The sequence below is a fragment of the Hyaena hyaena genome, unplaced genomic scaffold (genome assembly GCF_003009895.1).
Source record: "Hyaena hyaena isolate Hyena2069 unplaced genomic scaffold, ASM300989v1 scaffold_29, whole genome shotgun sequence".
Classification (NCBI taxonomy): domain Eukaryota; kingdom Metazoa; phylum Chordata; class Mammalia; order Carnivora; family Hyaenidae; genus Hyaena; species Hyaena hyaena.
In genome coordinates, this window is record NW_024080661.1 from 5,398,888 (window position 1) to 5,419,838 (window position 20,951).

The following is a 20,951-nucleotide window of genomic DNA, read 5'->3' on the forward strand; positions in this document are numbered from 1 at the left end:
ACTTTCCTTGTGCTTGTGGGTAGCATAGGGATGTGGAGGAGATATTTATAAATATCATGTTCTATCTTCTTCATCTCAGTTGCTTTCTCCGTGCTCTGTTCGGGAGGCATATAGTGTGAATAAGGTCATAGTATTAAAGTCAAGGAAGATCTGGGCTCCATTCCTGGATGGGCTGTTAAGAGCAAAATGCACTTGGGTGGAAAGCCAAAGGTTCTCTGAGCCATTTTCCTCATCTGCAAATTAAGAACACTAATGTCCACTTCACAGGTTTATTATTCAGGTTAAGTAATAAAATCTGTGTAAAATACACATCTCCATGCCTGGAATTCAGGAATCTGCTATTCATTATAACAGGGTCTTTGACAGTGCCAGGAGGTGTAGGGCAGGGACTGGCAGGATCTGTGCCAGGACCTATTTCTTTGGGACATCACATCAGGTACTCAAAAGGCATGGTAGCCTATAAATATGTTTCCTTGGCCAACAGCCCTTTCCTATCTTTGCTGCTGAGAAGCTATAGGAGTTTGGTGGCCAACATGTCACAAATGCCTCCACCCAATGTACAGTTCTGTCCAGGCCACAAAAAAGGCCTGATGGGACCCAGGAGAGGGAGAGGAACTCAGGAGGTGTGTGGGCTTTGGAGAATGACCAGGCAGGGCAGAGTGCCAATTGCAAAGGGTGATGCTTTTAGGGAGGGAATAGTGGGGGTCCTGGGGTGCCCTCAGCCTATTGTCCTGAGCAGTGATGATGTCACCACAAGAACTCTGTTGAAAAGCCCCCAGTGGCAAATGCTGGATTTCTATTGATCATATCCACCAGTTTCCAAGTTCCAGCTCGGGCACCTCCTCTCACGACCTGGCCAAAACTTCCTGAGTGGCTAACATGGTGACTGCCAACTTCTGGAACTGTCACACATTCCTTTTGTTCTCTCTCTCTCTCTCCAGTTGGAAAGACATTTCTTCTTTTCCCATTTCTTTTAAATTTGCATATCTGCTTCACTCCATATTTGTCAAAATACTCAAGGTGAATATTTTTTTTTTAACAACTTAGAATTTTCATGGCTGGGGATCTATGATTGTCGTTGACTATTAGGAAGGTGTGGAGTCTCCTAAGAATGTCATAAAGTCAGCACTGGTGATCTTTGCTTAATTTCTCTCAGAGATGCTTATGATGGAAAGGGGAAGATGGGAGGTGATGCTCAGAGCACTTTCAGGGAAGCTGGAGGGAGCTGTTCAGGGCAGTGAGGGAGGAGAGGGGGCATCTCACATTTCCCGTACATCTCTGTTTCTGAAGGGCAACTAATGGACAGGAGTTTGATCCTGTGGGCTATCAGGGAGCCACCCCTCCCATTCTGTTGCATTCTTTTGATTCTTTTGCATGATGTGGGACCTGAAGCCCGTTCTTGGATCCAGCACCCCTCTTCTTTCTAGGTCAAAGGCTTCCTGAATCCTCAGGCCCCGCTCCCTGATGCTCTGAAATGGAAGAACCATCATTTTGTTGTGTCTTCATGAAAGAGATCTCCTTTTTCATAAATCTCATGGATATAAAAGTCACCACCCCACAGCTTTTCCTGGGCATGGACATCACCTCTTTTGTTATTTCTAAGATCCAACAGAGACTAAGCTGGTATTCCGACCTGGGGTGGGAATAGCAAGAAAAGAACAAAAGAACGCAAAGACACTTACTTTTATAAATATAGAAACTACCACCAATCCATTAGGGCTCTTTGCAGCTTCTGTGACATTTGTGTATAACTCATGGTTATAGTGGATGAGCTGCACCTGGCAGGAGGGAAAAACAGCAGTAAGAACAACAGTCTTGCATGAAAAGATGTGACATACAGCATAGCCACTCTACAGAAGGGCTCACTATAAGGTGTATTGTAGAACAATTGTAAAGACAATCTTGTAATTGAAAGGAATTCAGGGAGGTGTGTGTGTGTGTATGTGTGTGTGTGTGTGTGTGTGTAAAATGCATGCGCATGTGCACACACACACACAGAGAAAAGGACCCATACATATTTGCAAATGTTTTCTGGTACTAATCATGCCTTTAATAAGCTCAGTGCCCATCTGGCTCTGGCTGCATCCCAGAACATTCCCCCTAAAGTATATGTAAAGTGAATTTCCCTTATTAGGAGTAGAACTGCCCTGTAGGGGTGGACGTGCTCTCCCGGCTGCATCAACAGCTGCCACTGGCACTGAGTGAATCTTCCTCATGGCCTTGGGCGAGCTGGGAATGGCTAGGTTGTGAGTCAGCCCAGTGACTCTGAGAGGACAGCGGCCAGCCTGTGAAATGCAGAAGTCCTGACAGACAGTGATGGCTGAAGCTCCTGATGCACCGGTCTGCCACAGTCATCTGGCCATACAGGACTCAGCTCCCTACTTGCTCAGTGAAGATCAGCACTCTGCTTGTTGAGCCTTTGTGCCGTAGTTAGTGTGGGTAGCAAATGGGGTCTTGGATCTGGGCTCCAGGAAACTAGAGTTTCCTTTTTCACTTAATTTTTTGAAAATCATTTTCTTAGAAACTCTGAAACATAGCATACATACAGGTTCAACTAATGCCCCACCAATTTTTAGCCATATGAATAATTCACTCCACCTCACTGAGACTTGATTGCTTCCTCTGAAAAACAGGTGTGATTCTCTCCTTAGAATTCATCCCAGGCTGTGGTTTTAAAATAGATTTTTAAAAAAAAAAATCAGTATGAAAATATAATTTTTGTAGCAAACTAAAAAAAGTTTCCCTCCACCTCTGTGTAATTCCAGCCCAAGCAATATGACTATTAACAGTTTAGCATCTATCCTTCCAGATATATATTTTTTTGTCTTATACATACAGATATACATGTATACATGATCTTATAGATCACATATAGATATACACGTAGGGTTTAAGAAATACTAACAGATCTAGGATCTATAAATTCCTAGGGTTATCTCGGATCCTGGAAATTTTCTAGGAATGATAAATTCCTAGAAACATACAATCTACCAACACTGAATCAAGGAGAAATAAAAACCTGAACAGATTAATACAAATAAAGAGATTGAAGTAGTAATCAACCTCTCACCCCCCAACAAAGAAAAGCCCTGGACCAGATGGCTTTGTGGGGGAATTCTACCAGTAATTCAAAGAATAAATCATACTGATCCTTTTTAAACTCTTCCAAAAAATTGAAGAGAGAATACTTCCAAACTCGTGAGGCCAGCATCATCCTGATACCAAACAAAGCCAGAAACTTTAAGAAAAGAGAATATCCCTAATGAACACAGATGCAAAAACTTCAATAGAATACTAGCAAACTGAATTCAGTAACACATTGAAAGCATTATACATCAGGACCAAGTAGGATTTATTCCTGGGATGCAAGGATGGTTTAACATATGTAAATCAACCAGTGTGATATACCACATTAACAGAATGAAAGATAAAAACCACACGACCATCTCAATAGATTCAGAAAAAGCATCTGGCAAAATTCACCATCGATTCATGATAAAAACTCTCAACAAAACTGGTATAGAAGGAACTTACCTCAACACAATAAAGGCCATATATGAAAAGCCCATATCAGAAAGGAAGAAGGAAAATCATCTCTCCAGGTGAAATAATCGTATGTGTAGAAAACACTGAAGATTCACCCCCACAAAAAACTGTTAACACTAATAAATGAATTCAGCAAACTGCAGGATACATACACATTTCAGTATACAAAAATTGGTGGTATTTCTATACACTAACAATGAACTATCTGAAAAGTGAATTAATAAAGTCAGTCTCATTTACAATAGCAACAAAAAGAATAAAATACAGTTGACCTTGTCAAAGAATAAAATACAATTGACACTGGTTTGAACTGAGCTGGTCCACTTACATGCAGATTTTATTTTTTATAAATACAGCACAATATTGTAAATAGTTTTCTCTTCCTTATGATTTTCTTAATAACATTTTCTTTTTCTCTAGCTTACTTTATTGTAATAACACAGTAATGTACAAAATATGTGTTGACTTTATGTTATCAGTAAGGCTTTCGGTCAATAGTACACTATAAGTTTTTGTGAAGTCAAAAGTTCATGGGGATTTTTGACTGCATGGGGGCTTGGCACCCTTAACCCTCACATTGTTCAAGTCTCAACTGAACTTAGGAATAAGCTTAACCAAAGAAGTGAGAGAGCTGTATACTGAAAACCAGTGATGAAAGAAAATTAAAGAAGATGCAGATAAATGAAAAGTCATCCTGTGTTCATGGGTTGGAAAAATTAATGTTAGTGTTCATACTACTAACCATGAAAGACTCTGAAATAGTCAAAGCAATCTTGAATAAGAACAAAGCTTCTTGGTTCCACAATATACTTCAAAGCTATTGTAACTTTAAAAAGTATAGTACTGACAGTGGAACAGAATAGAAGGCCCAGAAATAAATCCACACACTTATGATTAACAGATCTTCGACAAGTATGCCAAGAATACACAATGGGCAAAGGACAGTCTTTTTAATAAAGGATGTTGGGAAAACCGGATATCCCATGAAGAAGAATGAAAATTGGATCCTTATCTTACATCATATATAAAAATTAACTTAAACTAAAGACTTATATATAAGACCTGAAACTGTAATATAGTAGAAGAAAACATAGGGAAAAAGCTTCTTGGCAATGAGTCTTTGGTCATGACACCAAAAAGTAGAGTCAATAAAAGCAAAAGCAGAAAAGCAGGATTGTATCCAACTAAAAAGCTTCTGCACAGGAAAGGGAATAGTGAAAAGGCAACATACAGGATAGGAGAAAATATTCTCAAACCATGTATCTCATGAGTGGTCAATATCCAAACTACATAGGGAACTCGTACAACTCAATGACAAAAAACCAGATAGCCTGGTTAAAAATAGGCAAAGGACTTGAATTGACATTTCTCAAAATAAGACATACAAATGTCCAGCAGGTACATGAAAAGATGCTCAATATCACCAATCATCAGGAAGATGCAAATCAAAACCACAGTGAAATATCACCACACCCTTGTTAGAATGGCTATGGTCAAAAAGACAGGAGATCACAAATGTTGGTGAGGATATAGAGAAAAGGGAACTCTTGCACTCTGTTGGTAGAAATGTAAACTGGTATATCATCATTATGGAAAAACAGTATGGAGGTTCCACAAAAAGTTAAAAATAGAAATACTGTATAATTCAGCAATACCATTCTGGGTATAGATCCAAAGCAAATGAAATCTGGATCTCAAAGGGACTTCAGTCCTATGCTCATTGAAGCATTATTCACAATATCCAAGATAAGGAAATAACCTAAGTTTTTATTGGTGAATGAATTGATAAAGTAAGTGTATAAAAATACATTTATACATTTGGATTTTATGGATATCATTCATCCATAAAAATGAAGGAAATTCTGTGACAACATGGGTGGAACAGAAGGACTTCATGCTAAGTGAAATAAGGCAGACCCAGAAAGACAAAGATTATCTGATCTCACTTATGTAAAGAATCTAAAATAGTCAGACTCATAGGAACAAAGAATAGCTTGGTGGTTGTCAGGAGATGGTGAGGGTGGAGTGGAGTGGGGAAATGAGATGTTGGTCAAAGAGTACAAAGTTTCAGTTATTCAAGATAAATGAGTTCAGGAGCTCTTAGTACAGCCTGGTGATTGATGAGAGTTAACAATACTGCACTGTATACTTGAAGTTTGCTAAGAATATAGTTCTTAAATTAAATCTTCTTTATCCATGCACAATAGTAACAATATAGAGGTGACAGATGTGTTGTTTAGACTGTGGTGATCTTTCCACAATATATTCACATATCAAAACATCAAGTCGTACACCTTGAACATATACAATTTTTATATTTCAAAAAAATCTCAAAAAGTTGTTAAAACATAAAAAATGAAAAAATCCAATAACAATGGAATCATTTCTAATTATGATTCTGAACTTGATTTTTTAAATTTAAAAATAGTTTGTGGCTATCTTTCTAAGTCAGAGTGTATAGAGCTACCTAAATCCTTATAATAGCTGTAGAATTTTCTGTTGCATTTAACTAGCCTCTCACTAGCTTTCCAGTTGTTTCCATTTTTTCTTCTCTCTTGTAAACAGTGTCACAGCAAGCAAACCATATATCTCTCTGCAGAGGTGTTAACATTTTCCACAGGCTGATTTGAGAATCTAGTAAGAGAGGGTATGCAAAATGGTTTTGTGACTCTGAATAGTATAAATGTATTCATTATTACCAATATCCTGTATTGCATTAAAAAAAGGAGGAAAAATTTTAGAAGCTGAGAAAGTCAATGATTAAAAAAAAAAGAAAAATGTGTTTTTCTTTGATTTTTGAAAAAAAACCAGTCAGCCTGGGTGGCTCAGTTGGTTAAGTGTCTGGCTTGGGCTCAGGTCATGATCTCATGGTTTGTGACTGTGAGCCCCGCATGGGGCTCTGCACTGACAGTGTGGAGCTGGCTTATAATTCTCTCTTCCTCTCTCTCTCTGTCTCAAAATAAATAAATAACCTTAAAAAAATAAAGCACCTCTAACATAGTGGTTTGCAACTTTCAGTGTGCACTTAAATCACCTGGGTGCTTTTAATACCCACCTGTGCCTGCTCCCCCAATTCTGATTTAATTGATTTGGGGTGAGGACAGAGCACCGGGATTTGTTAAATGCTCTCCAGCTAGTGGGCAGCTGAAGTAGAGAACCAGTACAACATAAGCAATGAGCATCTATATCCCATTGATGCCCAATCAGGTGGATGGAACGTTGGATCCAAGAATACCCTGAACATCTTGAGTCAGTAGAGCTTTTCATGGAGGGAGCACGGTATTGCTGCTCTTGAAATATCCTATTTGTGTATTGCTTTTTCACTTCTTGTGCGTTTTGCCAATGGTGGCAGATGGTCATACAGCAGCTCTTCTGCAATCAGAAAGTCAACCATAGGCAGGAGCTGGCAAGTATACTCTGCCCGTGCAGTTTATCAGGCAGGTTGTTTGGGCCTATGCTTATCATTTGCCTTCCTCCCTCCCGCCCACCCATACAGACAGCCAAGACTTTCTGCAGGTGGAGAAGTGTTGCCATGTGGAAGATACAGGAGCTGTGGGGGACCTGCCACGCCCCCCTTCAGTGTTGAGTAAGCTTCTTAATGAGAATCAAAACACATCCTGCCATCTGCTAAGATCTTCCTGCCAGGTGACCTACAAAGCCACCTGGGGAAGTGCCAGTGCTACAGGGTATGCCTTGAAATTTCAGCATGTTCTGAGAACCTGGCGTTGGAGAGATGGGAAGTGGAAGGCAGTCCAGTGGAGTGATTCTTCTCTCCAAATCACAAGACTGAAAAATGCAGGGAGAAGTCTGTTGAGCCATGAGGTGGCCCATAGGGTGGCATTCTGTAGGGGCCAGGGACTGCGAGAAAGAGGATGGTAAGTAGAGGGATGAAGCTGTGCTTTGCTCTAAGCTTAAGTTAACACATTTGGATCTTGATCTGTTGTTTTGCCTCCTCTTTGTTCCAAGGTAACTTGGCTAGGATTCTGAAATCATGAGCTTTGATTCTTGTTAGGAGTTATTGATGGCCTGCTTCTTATGTTAGGTTGAACCATATGAAATTGACTTTGATCTACCAAAATGCTGATTTTATAGAATTAATGTAATCTTAAAATGAAGCTATTTTGAATATGACATATATCCCTTCCCAAGGCATATGAATCAGATATTAGAAAGGTCCATAGTGCTTTCCTACTCAATGTGGACTGTAGGGACCAGCAGCACCCACGACTTCTGGAAGGGAACTTGTTAGAAATGTAGAATCTTTAGCCCTACTCTAGATCTCCTGAATGAAAATCTGCATTTTAGCAAATCCCCAGTGATTTGCATGCATATTAAACTTGGAGAAATACTGGGTTAGCAGATACTGTTGGTTGGTTGGCAGAGCCCTGTTTTGCCTGGATGTTCCCTGCTCTTCTAGTTCATTTAGGCTGGGTTGAGGGGTACATGAATTATGTTTGTGAGGAGACAGGCTGAGTCCAGATCATAGAAGATCCAGAAGATGACTTATGAAAGGGTAAGATAATCAGCATGGACTGCAAGAAGGCAGATAAAAGCAGGGAGAGCCTGGAGGGAAAGAGAGTGTACTTTCAGGAGGCGGCTATTCAGGCAGACTGTGTTCTGTAGGAGCTGCAGAACATGCATGCATGTGTTTGGGATGAGTGGGAACCCTAAGTCTCACAACAGTCAGAAGCCCCAGAAGACCCTACAAGACAGCCTGGCAGTGGCTAAGCTTCCTGTTCCCACCTGTCAGTACATAATTTTGGCATTAAAGCAAAGAACAGAAGGTGCATGGGGACCACACCAGCTCATGCACTAAGAGTAGGGCTTCCCTGTGAAAAGGAGCTACCTTCCAGATCCCTTCAGTGGCAATTATAGTTCCTGCTACTGTGTTGCTTTGTTTGTCTGCAGCCAGGCACAGTGGTACCAATCAAGTGCCCACTAACCACTCATAATGTGCATGGTGTGGGCGGGGCTGGGGAAGAGAGTCTACTGTTTGTCCTGCCATTGATTTGGGATGAGAGGAGCCGCCATGTATAGGGCCTATCCTGATAGGAAGAGAGTATCAGAGTGGCAGGTGGATTCTGAGAGATGTCTATGGATTACTTCTTACCAGTTACGGGTAATAATTTAAAACCCAATGCCTACAAATTTAGAATTTTTAATAATTTGCATGAGAACTCAGGTGTGGTCTGAGAATCAACTTTGGGGCTTGAGTACTCAAGGTCATCAGTAGCTGACGTGAAATAGGGAACAGTAAGTGGATGTTTGACCTCTTAGAAAGTGCAAGGCAACAAAGACAAGCAAGGCCAATGTAGAAACTGCTCACAAAAGCAGACTCTTCGGGGGGCTAATAGTGACATGCTAATTAAGCACCAAGTTTAGTTACTCATTAAAGAGATGCCCCAAGGGCTTTTGCCAGCTTTGTTGGAATTACCATGTGAAAGAGCTAACCTTGGATTACAGGAAATTATTTTATAATCTTGACTTCTTATTAATTTAGATAGGTGCCCTCATAGAGGGAAATGTAAGACTGAGAAATAGCTGTCTTACAGGACGAAATAAGATATTGTTGGTTTTTTTCATGATGTGCAGATGCAGCTCAGAGCCTGACACCAGGGTCCAGCACATTCTCTGTACTTAAGTCCTTTGTGAACTGATGGAACTCTTCCTTGTGTGGCACTAGCTTGAACCTTGTGTTCTCATCCCAAAACAAGCTGCTTCACTCAGGCCTCTACAGAGACCTGGAATTCACTTGTTCAAAAAAATCTTGGAGGGTCAACTACATGTGGAGGCCAGCTGGGTAAGGCTGATGAAGTCCTTGACCTCTTGGAGATGATTTCAGACAGTATCAAGAGCTTTGAAGGAAACAAACAAGACTTTGGCTTGCAAAGTGGAGGGAAGTAGTGGAGAAAATGGAGGTGGAGCACGTGGGAGTAGGAACAAGGTCAGATGGTATACTGTTGGTGAGGCTTGTCTGCAGAGGTGACATCCAAGCTGCGTTCTGATGATGTAAAGAAGGTGGGGACGGAAGGCTGGAGGGAGGCTCCTAGCTGGCAGAAAGAACAGCCTATGCAAAGGGGTAGGGACAAATGGCTGAGTATGGCTGGGATAGGGTGAAGGTGGATCAAGATGGGATGAGCTCGTGGAGGGCTTTGAAGATAATGGTAAAGAGCTTTGATTGTATTCTAAGTGCAATTAGAAGTCAGTAGTTTTAAGAAAGAATAGAATTGATCGAATGTGCCTTTTTGAAAGTTTTCCCAGGGCAGGGTGGAGACCTTGCCTACCCATCTTTACCTTACAGCTCAGCTCTAGCTTCAGCTTCTCCAAGACATCTTCCATGAATCACTGACCTTGAACATCAAATGCAGCTCCTCTCTGCTTCATGGCACTCTCATCCAGGGGGCAGATTCGAAATACTTTATAGCTGGGATGGGCTGAGTACTGTGTGATCAGAACAGATGTAAGCCGTAGACAGCTGGTACAATCGCATGGGTGCTGGATGTCATTGTTGACATTAGTCACCATCATCATTTGTTGGTAATTATCACCAACACTTGCTGCACACTTATTTGTGCAAGAAATAATGCCAGCAATAACATCACCTCATTTAACCCTCACAAAATTCCATGCGTTGTGCCATTATGTCCATTTGAGTCATGGGGACACTGGGCCACTGTGAGATGCTTTGCTCAAAGGAGTGGTAAGGGTTGGGATTGCACGTAGTTCCTATGCCTGTAGAATTCATGCTCTACTCACACTCGTGCACCATGTTATTTTAAAACTCTTCTTTTCTCTACCTTTGAGTACACATCTCAAGGGCAGGGATGTCTTTCATAATATCTTATCCCTGTGCCGCCATGGGACTTGCTCAGAGGAGATGTTGGCAGGTGTTTGCTGAATGAATACCAATTTTGCATCCTATAGATTCTTCATCCTGGAAGGGGCCTCAGAGAATACCCAGGCCAGTCACTTCTTTTAAAAATGAAGGAACTGAAACTGGAGAGGGGCTTGCCCAAGATCATATGGCCAATCATACATCTATTCAACAAACATTCAGTAAGCAGCTACTAAGTGAGGGAGAGGAGTATGAGCTGGAGTCGAACAGGGAGGCAGAACCAGACCATGGAGAGCCTGGCAGGCCATGGTAAGGGGTGTGGATTCCATTCTAAGGGTGATGGAGAACTGTGTTTATGACTATACTGTTAGGACCACAGGCAAAGTTTCTGTGCCCCATAATGGAAGTGGGGAGCCTGACTTGTCTTTGGTGACAAGTAACTCAGCTTCCAAGCTGGTAGGTAAGTACTCATCATTACTGAGGAGAAGAACAACTGTAAGCAAGCTTCCAAGTCGACAGCAAGCTGTCCTTGTCATTGGTTAGGCTGAGAGCAGTCTGTGGTGCAAAGGTCTCAAACTGAGTTCACACTTTGTAGTAATGAGGTGATCCACGGGCGCATGCCAGGCTGCTGCTTGCTCACCTTTCACGCCTTGGCATGAGTGACCCTGATGTAGACACCTTAGTTTGTCTTTCTCGGTGTGATGCTCCATTAGCAAGAGCCCCTCAGTGAACCCAGGAAAGAGCACCCTTGTAGTGGAAGACGACACACACGGCATTCGGAGTGATAACACCACCACCCGAATTACCCCTGCTTAAACACCTCAGTGGCATCCCATTGCTTCTGAGACAAAAATCCAAATCTGAGCACAAGCCTTGTGTGGCTCCTGGCTTTTGCAATCATGTCTCCTTGTTCTCTGTGCTCTGGCCACAGTGGCCTTTTAGTCTCCCTTACACACCATGCTGCCTCCTTCCCTAGAGCCTATTCCCTGTTCCTTCTGCCTAGGACACCCTTCTCTCCCCTCTGTGCCTGCCTTTTATTTACAAACTCTTTTATTTTTATTTTTTTTTATTATTTTTTTTTACAAATAGTTTATTGTCAAATTAGTTTCTACATAACACTCAGTGCTCATCCCCAAAGTGCCCTCCTCCATGCCCATCCCCCCCCTCCCCCCCACATCCATCAGTCCTCAGTTTTTGTCAGCATTCAAGAGTCTCTCATGGTTTGCCTCTCTCCCTTTCCCCCACCATTTCCGCCCTTCTTCTCCCGCTTGTTCCTCCGTCAAGTTCCTCCTAATCCTCCTATACGTGCAAACATATGATATTTGTCCTTCTCTGCCTGACTTATTTCGCTCAGCATAACACCCTCAAGGTCCATCCATGTTGCTACACATGGCCAGATTTCATTCTTTCTCATTGCCATGTAGTATTCCATGGTATAGATAAACCACATCTTCTTGATCCATTCATCTGTTGATGGACACTTAGGCTCTTTCCATGTTTTAGCTATTGTTGAGAGTGCTGCTATGAACATTGGGGTACATGTGCTCCTATGCCTCAGCATTTCTGTATCCCTTGGGTAAATTCCTAGCAGTGCTATTGCTGGGTCATAGGGGAGTTCTATTGTTAGTTTCCTGAGGAACCTCCACACTGTTTTCCAGAGGGGCTGTACCAGTTTACATTCCCACCAACAGTGTAGGAGGGTGCCCGTTTCTCCACATCCTCGCCAGCATCTAGAGTTCTCTGATTTGCTCATTTTAGCCACTCTGACTGGCGTGAGGTGGTATCTCAGTGTGGTTTTGATTTGTATTTCCCTGATGAGGAGGGATGCTGAGCATCGTTTCATGTGTCTGTTGGCCATCTGGATGTCCTCTTTGGAGAAGTGTCTGTTCATGTCTTCTGCCCATTTCTTCACTGGGTTGTTTGTTTTTCGGGCGTGTAGTTTGGTGAGTTCCTTATAGATTCTGGATATTAACCCTTTATCTGATATGTCATTTGCAACTATCTTTTCCCATTCCGTTGGTTGCCTATTAATTTTCTGGGTTGTTTCCTTGGCTGTGCAGAAGCTTTTAATCTTTATGAGGTCCCAACAGTTTATTTTTGCTCTTGATTCCTTTGCTTTTGGGGATGTGTCAAGTAAGAAGTTGCTGCGGTGGAGGTCAAGGAGGTTGTTTCCTGCTTTCTCCTCTAGGGTGTTGATAGTTTCCTGTCTCACGTTCAGGTCCTTGATCCATTTTGAGTTGATTTTTGTGCATGGTGTGAGAAAATGATCTAGTTTCATTCTTCTGCATGTTGCTGTCCAGTTCTCCCAACACCATCTGTTAAAAAGGCTGTCTTTTTTCCATTGAATATTCTTTCCTGCTTTGTCAAAGATCAGTTGGCTGTATATTTTTGGGTCCACTTCTGAGTTCTCAATTCTGTTCCATTGGTCTATGTGTCTGTTTTTGTGCCAATACCATACTGTCTTGAGGATGACAGCTTACAAACTCTTTTAGATCTGAGCTCAAGGGCCACCTCTTGAGAGAGATCCTGTAACCTACTCTCATGGCATCCTGTGCCTTTCCTCTTTGAAATATCACTCTTTTATTTCAATTTATTGTGTGATTGATTAATACTCATCAGTTTCACTAGACTTTAAGCTTCATTCAGGCAAGGGTGATATCTGATGTGGTGTCCCCAGTGCCCAGCACAGTACCTGGCATGTATTAGCTGTAGCAGGGTAGAAACAATTGTAAAATGAATGAATGAAGCCCTGCAGGCTGGCGGTAATACAACAAAATGTGACGTCCGAGGCGCGGGGAGAGCAAGGCACTTGGCTGAACTGGTAAAGGGGCAGCCTGGAATCCTGAAGGATATCTCTAATGGGAATTCACCACTGGGTACCCTTGGGCAAGGCAGGCTCTCATTTATAAACAAGGATAATAATGTTAACTACTTCACAGAACTGTGGTGAGGATTTTATAAGACAAAATACAGAAAGCATTTAGCCCAGGGCCTGGTGTCTAGTAAGCACTCTGTAATTAGCTATTCAGAATTACTAAACAAGCAATTGACAATAGAGCCTTCAGCTCCTGAAGAAACAGGGGTGAGGTGTGTGCAGCCCCCTCTTCTGGGTCCTGACTTTGAGTCTGTTCACCCAAGGAAGCTTGAGCAAGATGTTGCCTGTTCAGAACCTGGATCATTTTCCAATTTATCTTGTCCCATTCAGATACGTATGGAGCACCCCGTGTTCTGGGCTTTGGATGAGGTGAGGGCTTTTAGAGAGAAACATATCCTCAGTAGTTCATACTATAATTGAGAGGTTGGCAGGCTTTCTGTAGAGTAAGATAGTAAATATATCAAGCTATGTGGGTTATATGGTCTCTGACACAACTCTTTAAGCCTGCTTTTGTATGAAAGCAGCCACGGACAAAATATAAAAGAATGGATTCCAGGAAAACTCTCTGGGTTCCAGCAAAACTCTATTTATAAAAATGGGTGGCAGGCCATAGTTTGCCAGTTCTGCTAGCTTAAATTTGAGAGATGAATACAAAACTTCAGGGGCATATGTTACCCAGTAAGTGTTCTATAAAAGTAGGAAGAAAATATATGCTGAAGGAATATCAATATTAACCTCTCCCTTCTCTTTAGATGATATTGATTACCACTGCCACATTTCTATAGCCCTTTAAACGTTTCAAGGGCAAATTCAAGTCAGGAGAGTCTGATTCCTTCCAGTCAAGACACAAATCCCACCCAGCATACACCAGACCCCAGGCATCTGGAGATGAATGGCGAATATTCGATTTCCTCAAGAAGCTCAGCCATAGTACCCCATTTGTTCCCGAAATAGGCAAAAAGTGAAACAAAGGTACAGAGAGGTTAGACAACTCTTCCAAGGTCACACAGCCAAGTGACTGTGGTCCGCTTTGCTTTCGAGTATACATTTTCTTTCCACATGAAAGGAAGGAGGAAAGGAAAGGTGTTTTATATTTGAGAGTAGATGACACTTCAATAGCGGTTGTTTGGAACAACAATTATAAGCTAGGACTTATTTATAGAGAGTCATTAACAAGTTTGTCTTTACGTGGAAGAGCACACGGTCTGCGGTGGAGAAGGCAGTTTGATATTTACCAACTGCCACATTCTCACCCTAAGGTTCGGCAATTATCACTGGTCTGCTTGGTGACTGATCATTTCCTCCATTTTGAGACACGGAATGCAATTATGGCTAAAAATAAAAAGAAGTGCCTAAAGACCCCCAAATATGGTCCAATGATCACAGCAACCGATAAAATCAGAGTGAACAATGGTATTTTCCCCCAGAAGATAGCACAACTTGGATTAAAATTTTTTTTAATGTTTATTTATTTTTGAGAGAGAGAGAGAGAGAGACAGAGAGAGAAAGAGAGAGAGAGAGAGAGAGAGAGAGAGAGAGAGAGAGAGAATATGAAGCAGGCTCCAGGCTCCAAACTGTCTGCAAAGAGCCTGACATGTGGCTTGAAGCCATGAACTGTGAGATCATGACCTGAGCCAAAGTTGGACACTCAACTGACTGAGCCACCCAGGTGTCTCTACACAGCTTGGATTTTATTTTATCATTTATTTATTTATTTTTTTAATAGTAAAAATTTATTTACTGGATGTTTACATAATGTTTTAATTGTTTCCCATTGAACATATTATATGTGAAAATCTTTTTTTTTGCTCTCCTGACACCCCTTTATTATTTAATAGTTTATTGTCAAATTGGTTTCCATATAACACCCAGTGCTCATCCCAACAAGTGCCCTCCTCCATGCCCATCACCCCTTTTCTCTTCTCCCCCACCCCCAATCAACCCTCAGTTTGTTCTCAGCATTTAAGAGTCTCTTATGGTCCTTCCCCCATGGTCCTCTGTTAAGTTTCTCCTGTTCCACATATGAGTGAAAACATATGGTATCTGTCCTTCTCTGCCTGACTTATTTCGCTAAGCATAACACCCTCGAGTTGCATCCACGTTGCTACACATGGTCAGATTTCATTCTTTCTCATTGCCATGGAGTATTTCATTGTATAAATATACCACATCTTCTTGATCCATTCGTCAGTTGATGGACACTTAGGCTCTTTCCATGATTTGGCTATTGTTGAGAGTGCTGCTATGAACATTGGGGTACATGTGCTCCTATGCATCAGCATTTCTGTATCCCTTAGGTAAATTCCTAGCAGTGCTATTACTGGGTCATAGGGGAGTTCTATTGTTAACTTTTTGAGGAACTCCACACTGTTTTCCAGAGAGGCTGCACCAGCTTACATTCCCACCAACAGTGTAGGAGGGTGCCCACAACTTGGATTTTAAAGACGGTGTTTTTCACGGAGTTGAATGATGGTGGATACAAGTGTAGAGTGGTATGTTTGGATGCAGGAGGATGCTGAAAAAGGCATCACTTTGAATCCAGCCAAATGCCTATTCTGGCAAATAACCTTGGGCTAGTTGTCTAGCCCTCTGTGTCTTAGTTTCTTCATCTATAATATGGGAATGCACCTAAGGATTGTCATGAGAATAAAATAAAAAATCCACTGCACCATCTTTCAAGAACTAGGCAGAGTATAGTCAAACATGCAAAATAAACAAGGTGACGCACACAAAGTGTCACACATATGAAAGGCGGTTATTCAATGTCCCTTCTTTTTCCTTCTGTGATGCAAAGACTGGACATGCTTTCCTTCTTACTGGTTTCTTAACTTGCAGTCTGTTGTCACAAAACAAATGGCATGCCAACAATCTTCTAGAGAGTTCTCTCTTCTGAAGAGACCTATTTCTTGCACTTTTACCAAGAACCACTGAGTTAGGCTATTCTCTGATGCTTTTCTTTTTTTCTCCCCAAAGCATTCTGAAATAGCCACTTCTAGAAGCCAAACCTTCTTCCCATGATCCTTTTTTTTTTCAAAGCATCTGTATTCCTTCCAATGCTCATGAAAGAAGGTACAGAAAGCCAGAGTGGGATGCTCTCTGGTAATGAGGTCTGGATCCCCCCGGAAGTAACTTTAGGCAGTGGTTGCTACCTCCCAGGATGGAAAGTGATGTTTGCAGGGGTGTTCTGAACCTTAGCTGATTTTAATTAATGCTCTTACCACTGGCATCCTACTACTTCCTGCCTGTGCTCCTATGACCTCCAGTGCATCCCAGAGAAGGATATGGATGAGGATCATTCACTGGTTCTGGAGTTAAATGTCTTGGGCTCAAGTTCTGGGTTGTTTAGTCTTTTTGAGCCTCAATTTCTTCACATGAGAAAATGTGATTCTGATACAACCTCGCAGAGAGTCAGGATGCGTAAATGAGCTAAAACATGTAAATGAGCTAAAGCATATAAATGAGATAAAGCAGGCTTAAACACTGTGCCTTGAACAAAGCAAGTACTCATTAAATGGGAGTTTTGGTTATTGCTATTAGACACATCTGGCTGCTGGGGTTCAGATAAAGGCCCAGAAGGATGAAGTGATCTGTTACATTCCATAGATAACAGTGGATCCAGGCCACAAACACTTGGAGACTGTATCTCTTGAGGTCAGGGTTGGTCTATTATTAATTTTTGCACCTTACTTTATCTTATTGTCATCTGATGCCAAGAACATTCTGCCAATCTTTTATTTCTGTAGTTTGTATGATGAAAACAGTAGATGTATTGGCCGTGTTTTCTCAAACTATCTATGCATTGCCTCTCTCATACTGTGGAAGAGCTTATTCCCTGGGTGAAAACCCGTGTTCCAGTATCTTCAGGTAATTTTTGTTCAATTTTTATTGAATAAGGAACTCTAGAGTCCACATAAATAGTACTAATGAAGGCTCATTTTGTTCTAATTATTATAGGGATATAATGTTATATAGTTCCTTTGATTAAGCCAAGAATCATTTTTCTACTTCTATTACCCAGAGAACAGCCTTGGTCAAAATAGGCTTATAAGTATGTTCCTTAAGATGTTTAAAGGGCAATAGGCCAGTGTCTCTCATAATCATATATGTAAGAAGCCTAAACTAATATTAGCTAGTGAAGAACATTATATTAAAATTATTTGTATTATTATTTTCCTTTATACTTTTATTTTATGTATTTTATTTTATTACTTTACTATGATCAAGTAGGGTTCATATCAGGCATCAAGAGTAGGTCAATATTGGAAAAACATCTTCCAATGTAATTTGGTTGAATGAAATGGGGGAAAAGAAGAACCATGAACATTTCAGGAAGGATTTACCTACATTTAAATACCATCTATACCAACTTAACACCCATTTTAGTGGAATCATTTCTTTTCTCAGCCCAAGAACATTGGCTTCAACAGTTGACTCTTCTGGCTTAACTGATGTGATCGTTCTTGCATCTCTTAGACACCATAGAAACTAGTAAGTTACTTCTGTTTTATTGTTCTGCTTAAAATGACTTCAGTTTTGAACCTAAAGAAGAAGAGTCCAGTGCTTCAGCCTGATGGCCAGCATATCTCTGTCTGAGGTCTGATCTCTGGATGTGAACAAGGAAGGCAGCCTCCGAATGATCATGTGATGACTTGGGCCAAAGGATGTCCATGGGAAGCTATGTCAGGCTCTGAAAGCTTCCTTCTCCACTGCTGGGGGCCCCCACCTTCAGTGCAATGTGAATGACATTTTAGAGGACCATGGTGTAAGGTGTCTGTCCTTTCATAGCTATTTGTAAAAGTTTATGGACTCACTAGTTTAGACATAATTAAATAGAAGAGACACACGATCTGTCAAATATCCGTAGGCAATGACCATTACGAGGTGCCCTGCATCAGGTGCACACCAAGGCCTTGACGAAAGACTTCTGAGCTCCATTTCACAGTCGGTCCTGGGATGAGCCAACCTCACATCAGTGAGAAAAAGAGGAGCAACCAGACTCTTCCTGTTAATTAGAGGCAGCTGCATGGTGCTGGCTTGCATGAGGGCCTCTGAATATCAAGTTCTGGTGCTCAGAATCCAAGCTCTGTATCTTACTTGCTTTGTGACCTCAGGTAATCACGTAATGTTTTTCTGTCTCAGTTTCCTGATCTGTAACGTGAGGCCAACCACTTGCGCCTTCTAGGCTTTTGGAGGAAGGATTTGAAAAGTTAACAGATTATACATCTGGCTGTATTTTCAGCATGCGGCACAATGCCTGGCATATTCTATGTGCTTAGGTACTTGAAGGAAGTAGTGCATGTATGGAAAATCCTTTATAGACTGTAACGCAATATATGTATGATGAAACATATACATATTTCCTTTTTATTCTGAATACTGGAGGGCTCAATCTTTTCAGGACTCCAACAAAGAATTCCTACAAGTATCCTGGTGGGACTAGCTGGGGTGGGCAGACTCGGGCTACCTGGATGATGTCTTTAGAAGGAAAAGAAGTCTTCTGAAGAACAGTGAAATAACAAAGGTTAATTAGGCAAATTATAGAGTCAAAGTCTATTGCTCCAGATTCTCAGACCATAAAGCAAAGAAACCACTGGGCCAAGAGTAAAGGTCTTCCCTTTTCTCAGACTCCAACTCTATAAGTAAGTAACTCTACCAAGATTTTAATGACACATTATTCAGTCACATCTGCTTTCTGCAGAGGCTGTAAACAAGCCATCATGGAGGAAGGAAAGATGAAATTCTCACAGACCTCTTGCCAAAGCCCCCATGTTTAGTCAGTGTTAATTCAGAAGAGTCACTTTCGATGAGTGCTTTTCTGCCTGTCATATTAAGGGAAATCAAAATACAGTATCACTTAGATAAGACAGGAAGGTTTTCTCTCCTCTTGTAAACCAAGCTGTGAAGCAATTTGGATAAAATGTTCATAAAACTAGGCTTTATTTTGTACACATTAATTGCATAAAGTATAATGCTTAACTGGAAATGCACACTTTCAAAGCCATTCAATAGACATAAACACCATCCACAGAGGATTGACTCTCGGGATGAGGAGTAGAAAGAGCCCCAAGCTGGCAATCAAGGGTACTGGGTTTCAAAGGACAGTTCTGCCACTCAGTAGTTGGGCGGGTCCTTGCTTCTTTTTTAGACCTCAGGGTCTTTATCTGGAAACATGGAGATTTCAAGGACAGGATTTTGTGCTTTATCTAAAAAATGCATATTGGTGGGAGGTGTGGGCTGTTGCCTCCTGAGCTTTTGTCAAAGTCAATTAAATCCCATAAAATTGAAACCAAATATTTATTTGAAATAGTTAAATGAAAGGTTATATGAAATATTTAAATGAAAGCTGCAGTAGACAGCATGTTTAAGCCTGCGGTTGCAAATGGAATGACGACAGGGGGCCAGGTAGATTGACAAGACAATGGGGCTAATAGGGACCAAGGTCAAAGAATACCAGTGTGCAAGACAGGAACAGTTTCTGGCCCTCCTGGCTGCCAGTCTGTGACCTCTGGTTTGATAGTGTTTAGGATGAACCAAATCAAACCCAAGCAAAACAAAATATCCCAAACCTGAGAACTGACTTCCATGTTTTCTTTCATTTATTCTTTCCATTACCATTTATTTTTGCCTCCTGTGTGCACCAGGCATTGTGCTGGGCATGATGTGATAAAAAGGGGGAAGCTCTCAGAGGCAGAAGGGAGCACATGTACAAAGGCCCGGTGGTACCAGGAAAGCATGTATAAGAAGAAACAGCTGGATCCTAGAAGGTTAGGGAGATGAAGGTAAAATGAGCCAGGAGAAAAAGATAGGGACCAGTCTTGGAGATCCTGTTAAGAATTTTGCCTTTATTCTAAGAAAAATGGAAAGTCACCAGAAGTTTTAAGACAATGGAAAGGGCTTGTGTGAAGGGATGGGGAAGGGTGATAACATCAGATTTGCTTTTTGCACAGATCGCTCGACCGAAAACTACAGAGAGAAGTCTGTAAGCCCCGAAGACACTTCACCAATGCTCATTTCCTCACTACGGTGTCGGTACTCTTCCAGGCTCTTGTGAGCTGGCTTTCTAGACCCTCGAATCTGATCACCGCCACTCAATAGCATATCTCACGTCATGGTGCTTGACAAGTTAAAAGTCAAGCTAATTTTTTAATCATAAATGGCACTGCACATTATTTAGTGATTTTTTTTTTCCTTTAAACATAGAGAATTAAGAGGACAACATATCAATCCAGCTTACAGGGCATAGGATACCCTCAGACAAGCTTCTGAGACACCAGGAAAAGGATTCAGGAAGACTATAAAAGATGAGTAATGAGTACAAAACAACTTTTGGCAAACACAGAAAAGTATTAGCTTGTTCCAAGAAAAAAGAGAAGGTCAGCCAATCACTGGAAAACAAATAGAAAAAAACCCCCAAAAACCCACCGAGAAAGTGCTAATACTTCCATGAAAAAGTACAAAAACAATAATTCAGGAACTAATTCGAATGATGCAAGGATGACCATGTTGATTCCAGGTTATTGGTGCAACTTACAATGAAACCAAATGCCAGAGGATAATGGGGTCTGTTCTGGGGGTTCTCGCACACCACACAGGAGGGAGGAAGCCACAGAGATACGGTGCATTGAAGGAAAAGGAAGACATTAGTGGTACCAAGGGGCTTACTGGCTAGGTTGATACAGTCCCAGAATCCAGCCC

General features: G+C 41.4%; 1 protein-coding gene across 1 annotated transcript in view; it reads right to left on the bottom strand.

Moving 5' to 3' along the window:
- The window catches only part of CA10 (carbonic anhydrase 10), a 488,817-nt gene that overhangs the window by 23,644 nt on the left and 444,222 nt on the right, over positions 1–20,951 (bottom strand). Inside the window, exon 6 of the mRNA XM_039227861.1 lies at positions 1,683–1,778. Within this exon, the coding sequence (XP_039083792.1) occupies positions 1,683–1,778 (96 nt within the window). The remainder of the gene's footprint in view (positions 1–1,682; positions 1,779–20,951) is intronic.